This window comes from Leopardus geoffroyi, chromosome A3, assembly GCF_018350155.1.
Source record: "Leopardus geoffroyi isolate Oge1 chromosome A3, O.geoffroyi_Oge1_pat1.0, whole genome shotgun sequence".
Lineage (NCBI taxonomy): Eukaryota > Metazoa > Chordata > Mammalia > Carnivora > Felidae > Leopardus > Leopardus geoffroyi.
Window position 1 is genome coordinate 113,350,381 of NC_059336.1, and position 18,779 is coordinate 113,369,159.

At 40.2% G+C, this 18,779-nt stretch overlaps 1 protein-coding gene across 15 annotated transcripts in view; it reads right to left on the reverse strand.

Annotated features, from left to right (window-relative positions):
* The window catches only part of LTBP1 (latent transforming growth factor beta binding protein 1), a 402,947-nt gene that overhangs the window by 70,501 nt on the left and 313,667 nt on the right, over positions 1-18,779 (reverse strand). For all 15 annotated transcript variants that reach the window (XM_045447182.1, XM_045447179.1, XM_045447178.1 and 12 more), the window contains 2 exons: positions 12,323-12,445; positions 6,616-6,741 (listed from right to left, as the gene is read on the reverse strand). In XM_045447182.1, coding sequence (XP_045303138.1) covers positions 6,616-6,741; positions 12,323-12,445 — 249 coding nt within the window. The remainder of the gene's footprint in view (positions 1-6,615; positions 6,742-12,322; positions 12,446-18,779) is intronic.

Genomic DNA, 18,779 nt, shown 5'->3' on the forward strand with positions numbered 1-18,779 from the left:
CCCATGGGTTTGTCATGCAGATTAAATGAGCAAATTGGTACTATGCACTTAGCACAGGGCCTGGCTCACAAAAACAATTCCGTAAACGCTAGCTATTATTATTTTTGCTATTGTTTTAATAAAGTCATGAAATCAACTGTAGGAAGAATCTCCAGTCCACTAATGTTGGGACTCCGAGACAACCACACAATATTCCATCAGCTGGATGCCTAGACAAATAACCGGTTCTGGAATCAATACATTAAGTGTTACAATTCAAGCCTAAAGTCTAGAAATACCTACCATTCACAACAACCTTCCATGACCTATAAAGAACTCCGGTTGCAGACGACATCAAAAGACTCACCGAAATAGATGCAGGAAGCCTGACGCCCTGGATGTGAGCTGGGTGGCAGGAAAAGGTGTTGAAGGGGCAGCTGACTATCTACAGACTTCACTTTCTGGCAGTTTCGTGTCGATTTTTTTGGCGGCAAGGAAAGTGTTTACTTCTCTGTCTATGCACAGATGATTTTCCATAGCTCTGGGGTTTTAAAAGGTCAGCAGTGATAAAAGGCTTAGGAAGAGCTCTTGAATTTCTGTGCTACTATTATGAATTTCTTTATAAAAATGTTGATATACGGAAGACAATCAAGCAATGCATGGAAAATATGTATTCCAGATCCAAAAGCAGCTTATTCCAGCAAAATTTCCTCAGCTCTCTCCCTAATGATTTAAACATCCATTTTCACTCACTTCTGCAGAAGTACATTCACAGGAGGAGTGAGCGTGAGGAACAGGAGCCTTTACAGCAGGAAGCCACTTCCCTTCTTCACCTGGAATGTTGTATGATCCCTTTCCTTTTTTTATATATGGGAGAAAAGGGATCGTATTGTTAACCTAAATTCCCTTTGTTTAGAAAAGAAACACTCAGGTTGTATTCTCATTAGATTTTTCAGTTTCTGACCATAAAGCTACTAAAAAAACAAAAAACAAAAAACAAAACAAAACAAAAAAAAAACCCCCAACAACCCTAAAAATCTTTGGGCCAAGTGGCCAGATGTAATATATTATTGTGATAGGGCACTTCAATGTCTTACTTGGCTAAATCATTTAAAAAATATAGTTTCTCCTTGGTGACAGATACAAAGTTCTATCTCCACACCACAAACTCACCAATTGCGTGGCATACTGTCAACAATGATTTTATACTTTCCTTCTATACTGTTCATAGAAAATGTACCTAAAAGTCTACAAACAAAACCATGCTTGCTCCTGATTACTTTTTATTGCTTTGATTTGGCAAGGCTTTACCATATTTTCTGGCTCCAATGAACATAAAATTAGCCTAAAATTTGAACCTAACTTCTTTCAGGCTTTCTTTCTCACTTTTAAAAAAATTTTTTTTTAGTAATTTCTATACCCCGCGTGGGACTCAAACTCATGACGACAAGATCAAGAGAAACATGCTCTTCCAACTGAAGCAGTTTTTCTTTTAGTTTTTCTGATACCACCAGTCTCAGTAAAAAGCTAGCCAACCCCACCACTTGCCTTTGGTTACGTCTTCCTTTCAAATGAGTGAATTAGCAAGAAGTGGTTTGTAGAAGATACTCTAAAAACTTACAGGATTAGAATCTCTAGAGCTGCTGAACAACAGGACTGGATTCTTTGAATACTCTGGGATTCAGAGCTCAGGCTCCATGTTTTAAGAAGTCCCTTTCCAGGGGCGCCTGGGTGGCGCAGTCGGTTAAGCGTCCGACTTCAGCCGGGTCACGATCTCGCGGTCCGTGAGTTCGAGCCCCGCGTCGGGCTCTGGGCTGATGGCTCAGAGCCTGGAGCCTGTTTCCGATTCTGTGTCTCCCTCTCTCTCTGCCCCTCCCCCGTTCATGCTCTGTCTCTCTCTGTCCCAAAAATAAAATAAAACGTTGAAAAAAAAATTTTTAAAAAAAAATTAAAAAAAAAAAAAAAAAGAAGTCCCTTTCCAATCCTTAGAGTTCTCGAATTTGGATCAGTTTTAGAATTATTTTGAAAGTGGGAGAGAAGCTTCTGATTACATATTCTGTCTGAGGTATTATTTTGAAAAGCAATAACTATCCGGGGGAGGAAAATATGGGAGAATACAGAATTCATATTAAGGGTTTTGATTTTTTCCTTTCTGATGAAAAACAGGTCATTCTAGAAATGGCCTGACTTTCAAGATCAGAGGTTATTTTCGCTTAAATATTTGTTAATGTTTATTTAATTTTTGACAGAGAGAGAGAGAGAGAGAGAGAGAGAGAGAGACAGAGGATGAGTGGGGGAGGGGCAGAGAGAGGGAGACACAGAATGTGAAGCAGGCTCCAGGCTCTGAGCTGCCAGCACAAAGCCCGACGCGGGTCTCGAACTCGCAAACTGCGAGATCATGACCTGAGCCAAAGTTGGACACAACCGACTGAGACACCCAGGCGCCCCCAGAGGTTATTTTCAAGAGCAGCTTTAGATACACAATAAAATTGCACAGAAAGTTCCCATATTCCCCCTTACCCCCTCCACCCCCTGTCCTCTCACCCAGGTACCCTCACTATCAACATCCCTGAACATTTGTTATGGTTGATGAACACACAATGGCACATCATTATCAATCCAAGTCCACAGTTTACATTAGGGTTTGCTCTTGGTGATGTTCGCTGATTTCTACTCCCCAGTCTACACAACAGAATTGATGTTGGCAATAGAATAAAGGCCCTCAGCAGACAATCCCATGCCCTTTTATTTGCTGATAGGCTATTATTAGCAGGTAGATGGGCAGTGTGAAAAAGGCACTTAATATGGTTTCATTTGTTACCCAGACACAATATTTTATTATTTCTCTAAGGCAAAACGGTCAAGTCAGACCTCCCCAGTTAGTATGGTTCCAGCTTTCCATTCCTTGCTCCAGGCCTCAGATCTCTCATACCCTGTTCTACTTGGTTTTCTCACAGGGTTTATCTCCTTCTAGCCTATTATGTAGTTTACTTATTAGTTAACTGCCTGCAAGCAAGTAGGAATTTTTGTTGTTCACCGATGTGGCCCCAGTACCCAGAACAGTGGCTGGCATGTAGTATTCACTGAATATTTGTCTAATGAATGAATGAATGAATGAAAGAATGGGGATACCTTCTAAAAGACAGGGAGTGATTTTGGTTGTGGTTTGGAGGCCTAATTAGCCATGACCAACCAGGTTCTGCAAGCCACTGGTGCTGTATTGCTGGGATCCTTCAAGGTCCCCGCTAGGCCAGTGTGACCATTCTAAGGTGTGAACAGGCTGGAAAGCACAGTGAGGTCTAGACATGTCTGATGTCCCCAACTCTACTTGTTGTATAAACTCTCATTCAACCTGGAAGCCCAATGGGGACAGCACTGTGGCCCCTGGCCAAGAGCAGCGTGGAAAGAGAGCCTTGAATGCTGTGATGCAAAGAAGCCAAGGGACGTTTCTCCACAGGGGTCAGGGGACAGGTGTGTGACACTTAGGAATCTGACCGTCCTGAGGGTCCCAATTTGCCCACTCACATACATTCTGGTGACAATAATGAAACCAAACTCTGGGTCAGTTTATAAATGGGATGGGAAATATTTTTCATGAGTTAAAACTCTACAACGACAACAACAAAAGGAAAAAAAACTAAAGGAGCAAAAGAATTGTGATTTAAAAAAAAAAAAAACATGAATAGGATAAATTGGGATACAGAACAGTGAACTCAGTGAAAGAGGTAAAAAGTTTTCTTTGCTTTCCTACACAAGATAAACACTCGGGCCAGAGGATGTAAAGGTGGTGGCAGGAGGAGATGAACCACAGTTCCAAGAAGAAAGCAAAGGAAAGAGGAGGAAGTCTCAACTTCTCTGACATCCATGCACGGGAAAGGAGAAAAACGACCCTTATGATATTTACAGCATGTGGCAACCTGTACTTATTTATATCCACAAAGCCTAACTATGCTATATTGTTTAAAGACAAAAACATAATTTTCTGGTATGTATTATTTACTTACTTATCCCAGATTCTCCTCCTGGAACCTAGGCTCCAAGTGGACAAGAACTATGTGTTTTGCCCTCAGAACAGTTACAGTGGGAAAAGTAACAGTGCCTGGCACAAGACAGGCTCTCTAACTCTGAGCAAATGACTACATGAATTAACAGCTCACCACATACTTCCCACTCCACTCCAGTTGAATTTCAAAAAACACTGTTGTTCTTCATGCCATGTAGGAGAATCAAGGTGTTCCTCCTTCCTCTATCAGGTACGTGTTCCCAGAACACCACGTACACAAGGGAATGGAAGGATCCAGTGATGCTGTTTTTATTTCTATACTATCAGCCATGCTAATTGATATCTTGAGACAGTTTATGCTGACAGACTATGCCTCTTCACTGTGGTTCAGTAACCGTGACCAGACGCCAACATCTCTCCTAAGCCACAGGAAATTGGGGAAGGGCCCTCCTTCCCTCAGTTCGCAGGGTTCAGTTAGCCCAGTTCAGAACAGGGGATGCCAGCCCTGTGTCCCCAAGGCTTCAGCTGCTTAAACCAGAAGCTCAGAAATGAGTTGGTGGATGGGCATGAAGAGAACCAGCCACTTCTCACTGTTCACTCAAGTCCTATGTACATCAGTTCCACAGCTAAACCCTTGATCACATGGGCTGGCTTCACCCTACACCACAGCCAGGGGTAGAATCAGGACAGACTGCCACTGCCACAAGTTTCAGGCGAAGTCCAACAAAAGAAAATCTGGACTAGTTTAATGTAGTGGAGTAAGCCCATAAAAAATGAAAGCCTTGCAAAGCTTCTTCTAGAAAGAGAATAACATGCCTACTAATTAGGTAGATTTTTAGTTACACTGCCATATATCAGCACCGTATTCTAAATTACCTTTTATTACTTATAAAATTGTCCAGCTTCTGGAGTAAAAAAATATGGACCAAGGGTCAAAGAAAGTATACTAAAGTATAGTAATTTACAAAGTACTAGAGGTTTTCTAAAAACACATTTTACAATTCAAGTCTTTGCCAAGTAAATGCCTAACAAAATTAGAACTGCAAGCACATTAGAGTGATTATATAACTCTTGAGTTGCAGAAATCAGTATTTAAAAAGACACAGAATTAAAAGGAAATCACCAACTACAAAAGACAGAGTGGATGTGAACGTATTTGCTTTGGTATATTCTTCTGGAACAATAACTTTGACTAGCGAGCATGTGAAGTGACCTGCGCTGTTCTCTGAATGTAGTTTTTGCAGGGCACAATCATCAGCGGTTATAACTTGGACACTGTTCAGCGAGGGTAGCATCGGAAGCATCAAGCCTGCACCTTTCTGGAATGCAGGAAAACATGCGTCGGGTGTCATCAGTGACTCAGATGGGCTAGCACCCTGGACCCTAGGCCAGGGAACGCTGCGGTCTCTGCAGAACAATTATGTGTTCATGTGGTATATTTCTTAAGAACTCTCGTCCTAAGGTCGAAATATAAAATTAATGTAAAGCTCAAATCACTCTAGCATGGATTTCCTTGCAAACCTCTCATGGCCACCTTTAATGATGTTTTTCTCCATTTCCCAACTTTTGATGGCTTCCAAACCCCTCAAAATCTGCTCGCTCAAACCGCACCCCGCACTATCTCTCTTTTGCTTGAAGCCAAATCTGGCATCAGTGTTTTGTCTACTCAGCAGGAGAGCAATTTCAACAATCTCCTGCTTTTTATAAGATCAGTTTATTCTTCCCAATATAATAATTAGTTTCAGATGACCCTGGTCGCTGTTCTTCGGCATGACTCCACTGTGGTACCAGCAAGGAGAGCAGGCACTTCCTGTTGCGCTGTTTTTTTTTTTAGGGCAAAGAATTTCGGTACTATCATGAGCCCAGCACAGAACCTTTGTAATTTACTTCTTTAAAACTTCAGCTGGGTTTTGATTACCTAGATGCTCAAAGAGACAGACTGAAATTACGATTATGGGAATCTCCTGTGTTTACTTTGAAAAAGGTTCAGATGAATTATTCCTCAATGTATCAAACTATAATAAATCATGAGGAACACACATCTTATGAATAAGAACAGTGCTGGATCCCTGCAAACACACAGAGGTGGCAAACAGGGAGCCAACATGGTTATCTCAATGTCTTATACTGCAACTAACTTTAAAGGCGATAATAAATACCCATGGGAAAGAAAATTGCCTGAGAGCTAAGGATGTTAGAGAAATACCTGGAAAATCTCTGTTAACAGTGGTAGAAAAATCATGCAAGACATGTTTACAACGATGAGGATGATCGATATGACCCCTAATCAAAACTGGCAGAGGACGGATTTCCATCAGGGAGGTTGCTCGATGTCTCCTCCAGGTGTACCTAAAATCATCATGTCCTGCACATTTCAACCAATTAATTCAGTACCAGAAAGGAATCATCTGTGAGTATTTTCACCAGCATGACCTTAGGTTATCCTACTTGTGAACCCTAGCAATCCCCGAGCCATGACTGCAGACAGGAGTCACCTTTATGCATACATACTTTGAGGCCTTCAATTATGAGTATCTCTTGGTGTCCTTCAGTCTTTGCCTGCTTAAATAGAAAGCAATCTCCTCTCTGCTTTAACATGAATTAATTACATGACCCCTTATGGTTTATCTTACCTTCACATGTACGGCCATCTGCTGAAATTGAGAAACCCTGTTCGCAGACACAGTGAAAAGAACCATCTGTGTTTAGACACTCTCCATGAGGATCACAGAGTCCAGGCTGTTCACATTCATTAATATCTGGAATTGAAAAGAGTTCCAAATACGTGAAAAAAATTTTTCCTTTGGTTTCATATGATAGCAGACATACAGTAAGCAAATCCATCACAAAAGGGTCAGACACTTATTTTGTGGCACAACTATCCTGTCTGTATATATACCAGACCACAAATTGGATTGTTTTAAGAGAGAAACTATTTAGGTCAAATCATATGAATAAGCCAATGTTCAACCATTTTTAATCTACACAATTCTCCCCCTGCCCCCATTTAATTTTAAGACCTGTTGGAGGCTTACAAACATTCTAACAAAAAATTTCTCTGAGAAATAGTCTTTATCAGCGAGCATGCTGTGTTCCCCTCGCCCTCCTCCATTTCTATGCACACAAATCTGTTCTAACACCAAGCATTGCACCTCCACCCCATCCTCTCCTACGACGTGAACTTTTTTTTTAAGTTTTTATTTTTGAGAGAGAATGCGCACGTGTGAGTGGGGGAGGGACAGAGAGAAGGAGAGACAGAGGATCCCAAGTGGGCTCCACGCTGACAGCAGAGAACCTGATCATGATCCAAGCCAAGCTGGATGCTTAACCAACTGAGCCACCCAGGCGCCCCGATGTGAACTTGAGGGCACAGATGGACACATCTTATTGACAGTGTTTGGCTCCAAGTGGCACTTTACATATGTCTGCCGAATATATAAATGAAATAGACTCCAATCTATATTTGGTTGAAAATGGATAAAAGAAATAAAATACAAGAAAAAGAAGACCTTTCAGACCAGGGAAGTGTTCATTACCTGCACAGCTTTGTGATGATGCAATTAGGGAATGAGGATCAAATGCCTAGTGCAGAGCCTAACATACAGCTAAGGGCCAAAAAGTGGTAGCTATGATTATTTTTTTATAATGTTTATTTATTTATTTTGAGAGAGAGAGAGAGAGAGAGAGAGAGCAAGCATGAGCAGGGGAGGGACAGAGAGTAAAAGAGAGAGAATCCCTGATGTGGGGCTCCATCTCATGAATTACAAGATCATGACCTTAGCTGAAATCAAGAGTCGGACACTTAACCAGATGAGTCACCTAGGTGCCCCACTAGCTATGATTATTAAGATTCATGAACAAATAATGCTGTAAACTTGTGTCGGCCATCTTATACTCTGCTTGTCCTGAATGAAGAATGATTATGCTCCTCATGGCCAGGGTCATGATTCACTCCTAAACACAGATAGTACATGAAAGTGAAATGTTCATCAAACTAGTCCTAATTATTTTGGATAGCAGTGCTCACACTGACCACATCAGCAATCCTGGAGAATGGTTCACCTAATCACACTGGTACCGACACAGGCAACTACCTATTTGCACTTGTTTTAATCGTTGTTTTACTCAGCTGTGTCTCTTATTACAACGATTGCCGCTTGAAGAGAACTGCATAGTTGAATGGAGTCCCTAACTCCTACTACAGCACATTCATAGTGTATTACGAATATTTGCCCACCACAAAATTTCAGTGATGTTCATTCTCTAATTAAACCATGATTGGTTGAGGAATTCTTAGTTAACTGGGGCCATGAAAACTATCACAGGTTCTTGGCACCTTGCAGGCAGGAACCCTAGTAAGGCTTTTGCCCTACCTTCCTGGAGTCTCCTAAACCCTCCTTTACCTCTTGGTAAAGAGGCCCTTGATACATCTTTCTAGAAGTCCATCTCTAATTCAATTAAAAACACTTACTGAATGCTTTTTTTAAAAACAAATTTAATGTTTATTTATCTTTGAGGAAGAGATTGAGAGAGACAGAGCAAGAATGGGGGAGGGGCAGAGAGAGAGAGAGAGATAGACACAGAATCCAAAGCAGGCTCCAGGCTCTGAGCTGTCAGCCCAGAGCCCGACACGGGGCTTGAACCCATGAATCGCAAGATCACGACCTGAGCCGAAGTCGGACACTTAACCAACTGAGCCACGCAGGTGCCCCTCACTTACTGAATGCTTTCTATGAGAAGGCTGAACAGGCTGGGGCACTTGCCATTTTGAAGCTCACCATTTAACGGGGGGCAGGAGCCAACACGAATAACTGCCAAGCTTAATGGGCACATGGGAAAGGTATGGATTATAAGCCCTTCCTAGTGACTTCTAGAACATGCCGAACCATCAACCCTACAGTTCTCCTCCAGACAGTCATCCCTTTCTCTGCATCCAGAATGCAGGTGGTCTTCCTTTTACCTGCTCATCTCATTGTGTGACGGAAATGCTGGCAGTATCACTGATTTATTCACTTCTTTGAATTAATCCTTAACTCTTCACCATTCCATCCGCCATGTAATTGGCACTAGCTGGCCTAACCACCACTGAATCAAAATAAGAAACCAAGCAGGAATTACTCATGTTTTCTTAACAATACTCCCCCATTTTTGTTATTGGCACTAATTTAAAAATATTTCAAGGAAGAGCAATGAATCATTTTCTATTTGACTATTTCTCAATGTGACTTCACTCTGTGAAATTCTTCACTTCTTTTATAAAATCTCTGATACCTTCTATGATTGGTCTCTACTTACTGGTAATACCTTACATTGGTCACCTCTTTTTAACTCTGACCTTCTCTGGGCTTTTAGTTGCATTCTTTCTTCCCAATCTGCTGCCCTGAGTTACTTCTATCTGGGCAACAAGGTTCAATAAAGTTCCACTGGCCTAGGGGTCAAGCCCAAGGTCCATATCCATCTGGTGAAACCCAAAAGGTTATCCATAGGCTTATTTTATCCTATGCCTCAATGTTGGCCCTTTAAACACTGCCAGCTTGCAACTCTGCACAGGGAATAATGTGCATAAAGTTCTTGCTTCAAGAGAAGTCACTGATTAACAAATAATTGTCTAAAAAGTTTGATGACAGGAACTGAAGACGAATTCCCAGACTTTTTTCCAGGAAACCGCTAAAAAAGAACAACATGAGTATCTGGAACTAGAGAAACATATGCATTCAATTTGGGTTGTACTTATTGAGGCATTTCTAAACTATGCTGCTAGTAACTCAGCTGAAAGCCAGACTATATTTAAGTTGGGTTTCTTTCATGGGTCCGAGATTCCACAGAAATTCACAGTTTGGCATGTGTAAGTCAAAACGCGAAACTGAAGTGTGTTCTGAATCTCAAATGTACGCTGTCACATTCCTACACAGACTATTAACATGGAATTTCCATGCTGTCTGTATCTCAGCATTAATTTTGCTGGGGTAAGAGACTATTACACTTCCAACTGAAAATGCCTTACTGAACATGGAACTATCTTCAGATTGTTAGGTAAAGTTTAAAGCTTACGTCTATCACACATGGTCATTCAAATATGTCCTATGGTTATTAGCACTGGCATCAATTACATTGTCAGCATTAAAACAAACTCTGAAATCTACGCCCATGTACAGAATGTGACTAGCCATGAGACTAGACAGAAGTAGACCAGTGACTTCAGGCAGAGTGAAAGATCACCAGGCTGTCTCCACTGACACAGCCAAAGGAGAGGATTTAAGACATGCCATTTAGTACATGCCATTGTAAACAGCCTCTAATCAGAGAAGGTGGGTGATGTAGCAAATTCATAGATAATATTCTTTAAACATTACTAAAACCCGTTTCAGGAATATTTTTCATTTGTTTGGATTTAAGTTTTTCAAGCACACATTGTAATTTATTCTGGAAAACAAGAATCACCAATGTGACAGAGCATGAAGTCAATTTAATAATGATTTAGAGTTCATAAAACATGTTTGGAGGAGTGACATATTTGAGTTGATATCAAATCACAAATTTAATGTACTGAGAGAAGACAGTAGTGCAATTAATAAATCATATGACTAAATTACTTCCTTATGATTTGACTCTAGAAGTTTATGAAATCTGCAATATGAAATCACTATCCACTTACACAAGGCTTGGTTTGCCTCTAGCAGGTCAAAACATTGTGGGGGAAAGGAATTAGAAAAGAACGAGGAGTTAGAGAAGAAAGTATTACTTTTAAACCCAAATGTCTATAATAAAAGCAGGATACAGTTGTTTTTTAGGGGGCATCTCTTGGCATTTTTATATAAGCCAAGATCCGTTTTAAGATGCAAAAGTTCCAAAATGGAAATACTCACACATAATTTTATAATTCAAATATTTCTTCTCTATTGTATTAAATCCAAGCACATTTAATTTCTGCATTGGAAATACTAAACACTTTAAATTCACCTTACTACATCAAGATGGCAAACAAATAGAGGGTATCACAGTATAGTTAAATCTTGGGATCAGTAAGTAAATTAATTTTAAAAGATCTTGAGGCCAGGGCTCATGTCTTTTGTATTTCAGTGACACACAGCTGGGTGTGTGGGTAACGGTACGGACATAGGGTAGAGTAATATGTCAGTACCACATCGTAGAGAGTACAGACCATCTACCCTGTCAAGTACTATACATCTGGGGCATGTGAAAGGAGACACAATTGATGATAATCTACAATAAGAAAGTCACTCATGTCCAGTAGCAGTAGATAAAGAGGAACTCTAACAATCCTTTACTTATATGTACTTTGGGATAGTAATGGAGGGGAGACAATGACGAAAAAAAAATTTATCCAAGTAGCAGAAATGAATCCGTATAAAGGTAAATATAAATGAGAGCCTTCAATGGAAACAACAGGCATGGATTTATGAAGACTAATGTAAAGGAAAACTTGGGGGGTGGTGTTTAGATAATCTGATTTTTTAGTCGCAGCATTACTGGTAACTCAGTGTGCTATACTGGGGGGGAAAACACTGAATCTCACAGTCTTCTTTATTTTGGCTATAAATGAAGTAATAATCGGTAGGGCAATGTAGAGCAAAACAGCAGAAAAAGATCTTGGATTCGAATCTCAGCTCTACTACTTATTAGGGAGGAGCATGCTAATTAACTTCTCTGATCCTCAGTTACTCATGCACCAAATGGATATTTAAAAAAGCTGCCTGTTCAATTCTCTAAAAATCCCTGAGGTACCTACAGTAATCGGCACATAGTAGGTGTTTGATTAAAGCTCTTGTGATTGGTGCTGTGTTCTTATTAGTACCTTGTTTCCTCTACACCTTTGTTTGGGAGATGAACTGTGATAGCCCTTTGAAGAAATAGGAAATCCTATCTTCTATACCTTTATACTTTTGACCAAATTATTAATGAGGTTTTTTAGGAAGAGGAAAAGCTGGATACAGGATAAAACAGGGATCAAGACAAGGAAAGATAAATACCAGCAATGAGACAAAATGAAATACACCCACGAAGGACATAAAAAAGCCAGACTTTATAATATAGCACCAAGATTGGCCCGTGGAAGGAACAGCAAAGTACAGGTGACCTCAGGTGCCACGATAGCTTGCAAAGCTGGCACACGGTTCCAAAAGGCAGGAGTTTCAGTTACCATGGTGCAGTGCAAAGTGAGAACTTCTCATACTTGATGCAGACCCAAGAAAGATATTTTAATACCATTAACTGGCACAGCTCATTTACATACAAATGGGTAAAGCCACAGACTATATTCAGAAAGCATCACAAAACTGAACAACTATGTAAATTAGGACTTAAAAAACAGAGAAATACCTTGACATCCTTTATTGTCATTTAGCTGGAATCCATCTGGACACGTACAATCATAGGACCCTTCGGTGTTAATGCAGTCTCCTCCTTGGCAAACACTCTTGTCCTCCAAGCATTCATTGATATCTATAAGCCAATTAAAATAATTTTAAAGGTGGAATAAACTATATTTAAAAAAACTAAACATTACCCTTACACATAAAAATCACATAAATGAACATTGTTTTACATCTCACACAATACATGATTTTTAATGGAGGACAGATTTCTAACTATCAGAGTTTTTTGAAATGAAGTATTTTGAAAAGAGTTTGGCTTTGAACAATACGTAAATTAAAGTTTCAACATCAAATGAAATTTGCAAGAGGAAAAGTCAAAACTCTGTACTAAACAATTTACTTGTTTACATTCTTGGTGATAATAGGGAATAAAAAAGATTCTTCAAATACGTATTAAGAATATCTTGAGCATCTATTTATACAAGATCCTGTATTATGCATTACAAGAAAAATTTGAAAGTATTTGGCATGATTCATGCTCACAAAGAGAAATGATTGTTCAAAGAAACCCAAATTATATTGATCAAAATGAACATGAAATATCACAATGTTTTATAAGTTCAAAAAAATTTAAGCTAAGAGTTGTCAAAATATATAATCACTTGTCAAAAGAATGGTACCAACTTCACGTGTCACATGGATTTAGAGAAGAGGTATCATAAAAAAACAAAGGTGGCTTTGCCTAACAGAAGGGATTTACTTGAGGCCTGGACAGCAGGGTGGAAAGTGGAGGAGGGGAAGAAGAGGAGATTTTGGAGGGAAAGGGAATCAGCAAGATCAAAAGCTTCACTGAAGCCACTTACTCAGCAGCTATCACCAATAGGTTTGAGGTTGACTGGATTCTTTAAATGTATGTATTTATAGCATATGTGCAACTAAACATGGTTTACGTTACCAATAATGAGTTCTGACTGTGAGCGTGTGAGACAATTAATGACCCCCCTCATGGCATGAATGCTGGGCAGATCTTTCAAGAGGGCTGTTTATTACCACATTTACTTCCAGTCAGAGCTCATTATCCCTAACACAGTCCATGACTCCCTCTTCTGTTGTCTGTGCAGGATTTCAATTATTAGCACTGCAGAAAGCTGAGGAACAAAAACGTCTTTGTTTTCTCAGAATTCTGGCATAGGATGGCATTTCTTGCAAATAATTATGATTGCTGTGAAAATGCATGAGAAGTTCCAGGAAGAAGTGAACATGGAGACCGCTGTAGTCTCAACCTCCCTCGCTGTCTCGTTCAAAATGCTGGCACACCAGCTTAAATTTTCCTCATAGAACCCAATCCACTTAACTAACTGGCTCCTGTACCATTCGTGAGTCAAATAAAAGAGAAATAAGAAAGCAGCTTATAATTTTATTCCACCAAAAGAAAAACAAGTTATGCTTGTTTTATGCTTCCCCTAGATCAAAATGTTTCTGAATCCTGATCCTAAAAATAAAACCCAGCCGATGTGACTTTGTCACAACTGAAGTGGGTTATCACTTCTTTAGTGTGTTTTTCCGACTTCACTGACGTATAACTTATACACAATACGTGCATCTAATTTTAAGAATCCAGTTCGATGACTTTTGACAAATGTAGATACATTCTTGTGACCACGGTCGGAATCAAGATACAGGCATTTCTGTATCGGTTTACATCTGCTGGGATCACTGTTGGATTCTTCTATCATTGCAAAACGCAATCGTTTTTTAAGGAACTGTGAGAGATCTCTGTAAGAACGCTATTCTGTAGTTACAGACATAAGGCTTGTGACATTTCCCTTTGACTCTTTTGCCAGTCTGACCTTAAAATTTCCATTCATAATTAATCTAATGTCTTGGGTGTTACAACTGCCATGGAAGAGACACTAAAAGAAAATTATGCACGAGACAGGTAAGAGCATATGCAGGCATAAGTGTCCCCATGAAATGTGAATACGCCACAGAATATTTTGTTCACCAGCGAACTGACCCTTGCTAAATCAAGATTTCTAAAAGATTTCTAATTGAGAATAGGCTTTTAGATATAAATTCTATTAAAATAATTTATAAGCCCCAAATCTCTGATTTATTTTCAATAATGACTGTGCCAAATGGGGATAAATGCTAGTTTACTATGAATCTTTGCCTTAAAATATGCATTAAATGAATCAACTGGACCAGCCATAGGAAAAAAAAAAAAAGGTGTAGGCATTTCCATCACCCTAAAACTTTCCTTGTGCCCTTTTTCTGTGTGGCTTCCTCTGATCAGCACAGTGTCTTTGAGATTGATCTAAGTTACTGTGTGTACCAACAGCTCTCTCTTCTTTATTGCTTAGTACTGTGCCATATGAAGGTGCCGCAATTCGTTGACCCATTTACTTCGGATGAGTAGCTGAACTGTTTACAGTGTGGCTATTATGAATAAAGTTTTGATAAACATTCATGTGTAAGTCTATGTGTAACCAGAAGCTTTCATTTTTTCCTTGAGTAAATTCCTAGGGGTAGAGTAGCTGGGTCACAGAGTAAGTTTACTTTTGATAAAACAGCCTCCTAAGGTGTCTACACCACTTTACATTCCCACGGCAGGCGTAAGAGCTCCGGGTTTCCATATTTATCCTAACAGCTCTACAGCTATTCTAATGAGTGCTGAGTAGATGGTTGGTTTTGTGATTTACCTTTCTGTGTTCTGTAGGAAACTGAGATAACCAAGGAAAGGCATATTTGATTATCAGCATTATGTGAAAAAATCCCAATTCAAAAAAGATGAAGGAGAGTCCTGAGAACATGCATTTCATCAACAAGAGAAATACTCCATTACCTAGATGTTTGCCTTAGCATAACGGAAGCATATCAGCTTTGTTCACACTACTTTAAAATAATTTCATGTTCATGCATTTTTTAAAATCTAAGAGACGGGGCGCCTGGGTGGCGCAGTCGGTTAAGTGTCCGACTTCAGCCAGGTCACGATCTCGAGGTCCGTGAGTTCGAGCCCCGCGTCAGGCTCTGGGCTGATGGCTCAGAGCCTGGAGCCTGTTTCCGATTCTGTGTCTCCCTCTCTCTCTGCCCCTCCCCCGTTCATGCTCTGTCTCTCTCTGTCCCCAAAATAAATAAACGTTGAAAAAAAAAAAAAAATAAATAAATAAAGTCTAAGAGAAATAACATGTAAGAAAAAGAAACAATATCTCGTGTTTATAAATAACTGTGTAGATTTGAAAACTCAGTGCATTAGAGTCTGATTTAATCTAAATTTTTTTCAGACCTGAATTCAGATCTTCAAAGAGCAAAAAAAAAAGTAGTTGAATGTTAAAAGAGCCCAATACGGGATTGTCCTGCACCACCACCTAGGGTGGCATGAAAGATAGACAGAGCCCTTCTAGGATTTGGGCAACAGGCTTTAAGGAAACAAGAGTGAATCTTGGTTACTCCTTCACTGCTAAATCCTAAATCCTTTGCATTGGTCAAAATCACCAGGACTCTCTACCCTGTTAAATCCCATGGTCAGTCCTGGCCTACATCTTCCCCAGTAGCAATGTGTGTCAAACATTCATGTCAAAGTTCATGACTCCCTAATCTCTGAAGTGTTTTCTTCTCTTAGATTTTGATTTTCCTCTTTCCTCTCCTGCCACATGTTCTCAATCCCCTTTGCTAATTCCTATTCTCCTCCTCACTTATAAATGGGAGGCCAGGACTCCATCTTTGGACCCCTTCTCTCTTCTAGCCATACTCACTCCCTTGGTGATGTCTTCCAATTTTATGGCTTAAACACTATCTCTATACATGTTAATGATTCCAAACCCAGGACTCACCCCTGAATTCCACATGCACAGTTCCAACTGCCTTTCAGAGATCTTCACTCGGATACTCATTATAGACATCCCAAACTTAAAGTGCGCAAGTTAAACTCCTAGTCTCTTCTACAAAGCCTATTTCTCAGTGCCTTTGCATCTGCTAGTCCTTTGAACGGAATGGTCTTCCTATAAATAATCAAATGCCATTATCTCAAAGAAACTTCTGCTTGCCTCTGTAAGATCACCCCCCTCCCTCCACACTCCCTGTATACCCTCCTTTATTTTCCTCCATAGTGTTTACTGCCACTTAATGAACTATATGTTTTACTTGTTTATCATGTGCATCGTTAACTCCCTCACTAGAATGTTAGCTCCACAAAGGCAGAAATTGCCTGTTTGGTTTATTGCTGTATATCCTGTACCCAGGTCAGTACCTGGCACAAACTTGGCACTCAGGTATTTGTTGAATGAATGCATACATGAAAACATGAGTGATTCTGACTTGGAATGAAGTGTCATAGGAAACAAATACTAGCACTTCTCCTCACCTTTTTGGATTGGTCCACAAAGAGAAGACCGAGAGAGACGGGCCACAGAAAGAGTGAATCCTGTATCGGTCTCAGGTTTTGCAAGGGACTAGCATGGAGCAAACACTGTGACAGGGTAAGGAAGATGCTAAAGGAGGTATGGAAGGAGAGACTGTATCTAGGAGGGGAACATGTCCAAGGCAGAGCCTTCGATGGCTGCGATGCCAAGGCCTCTAATGACCAGGACAGCTGAGGCCACCCTTCACAGACTGAGTGGCTACCGAGCATGCTGGAGTAAGTAACACCCAGAAATTAGCACAATCCTTGGGATTCTGACTCTGCGAGAAGGCCAGCAGAATTGTAGGGTAACACTGCAAGAAAACAAGGCCTTTGCCAGAGTTATTAGAGGAAAGTTACACATGTAAATACAAAAGCCAACAAGAAAGACGGTTCTTCCTCCCACAGCTGTGAGAGGGGTGTGAACAGTAACAGCTCAGTTAATTACAGCTACATAACACTGGGGAGGGTCAGAAACACCACTAGTTGAGAATTAGCAGGCTGAAGTGCTATTACAGTTTCAAAGGGAGCACTGAATTAGTTGAATGGACTCCAGTCCTATTTATAACCTAGAACACTAGGGAAATGAGCCCTGACTTTAAGAGAAAAAGGACTGATTATATACTCCAAAAGAAACTTTCTTATTGAATATATATTAACAATGATGAGCAAATTGACTAAAAAGCTTTTGTTTGGCTTTTCACACAACTGACGTTGATAGAATAAAAATTCCAGACTTCTGATGAGACGGTTACACATGAAAACAGCCAAAAAAAAGGAGCATGCCTTCTACTGAGGACCAATCAATGGCCTGGTTACCCTCTTGGCCAGGTCAGAGATTTGGGCAGGAGAGATGCTGGGGGTCAATTTACGTTTTCAATGCCTTAGCATGTGCCTTGTCACATACTTACTTCTGGAATAGGTTGTTCATGACTAGCTCCCAGCTACATGCCCTCTTCTCCCACCTTGGAAAGCCACCATGTTGAACCACCCATATGTGCTGGAGTTCCCAATACCTGATTTCTCAAGCAAATTTCATTACTTTGGTTTATCACTTGCTTGACTATTTATCAAGAGGTATGTTAATTACAACTTTTCACTGGAGTTATCAGCCCTTTAAAGAACATCATTGTCTTAAGATCAAATCCTAGATGATTTGCTGATTCAGCAGTAACAACATCTTAGGGCCTCTGAAACTGCCCCCAACTGCCCTCCAGAAAGGTTGTCCATTCTGGCACAAAGTTCTTTGGTTAGTAAAACAGGAGGCTATAAAGTATAATGGATCTTTCCCAACCAACAGGGACTGACAAATGAGAAAGCTATCATAGCCATTTTTCAATGTATGACACACTGTGCCACAAATATGTCACATTTGTGTCACAAACCACTCACTAAAAACCTCATGTGCTTCTCTCCAGAGTGGGGTTCAGACCCTCACTGACAACTCTAACTCTCCATGTGAGACACAACCCTGCCAAGCTCACATTCCTGGTTTCACAACTGACAGGGCTTACTTGCAGTACAACAGAGGGTAAATTGGGAAAAAATGGTTACTTGGGTAGACAGTGAGCAGAGACAATTCACATGTGAACAGGCTAGTGACAGACCAGCCCTGCAGCCCAGACCACCCCAGGGGTTCTGAGGCATGGCCAAGCAGTGGTGTAGTAGGTAGTTAACAATTACACCATGCTGTATACCTGGCGTATCTTTTAGACCTATTTAGGCAAAACGCTCAAAACTGAATTAAACTTTAGCTCTTAAAAACTTTTCAGGAATCTGGAAAATTAATTTGTGTTTACTTATTTGGATGCTGGACCTACATACACAAGGTGTTACCATTCAGAACTATATACCCAAGAGAAGCCATCTAAAGCTGAGAGAAGCTAAGGCTAATTCAATTCTTTACTCCTTTAGTTGGCATAATTCTTCTAGAAAACAGTTCTAAGCAGTATAAGGAAAGCCTGCATTCTACCAGCTTCTTTTCATTATTTGTGTGACCATGAGGCAAATGTTTTTCCAGGGACCTAATGTCCTCAACCGTGAAGTCCAAAGGTTGGATTCA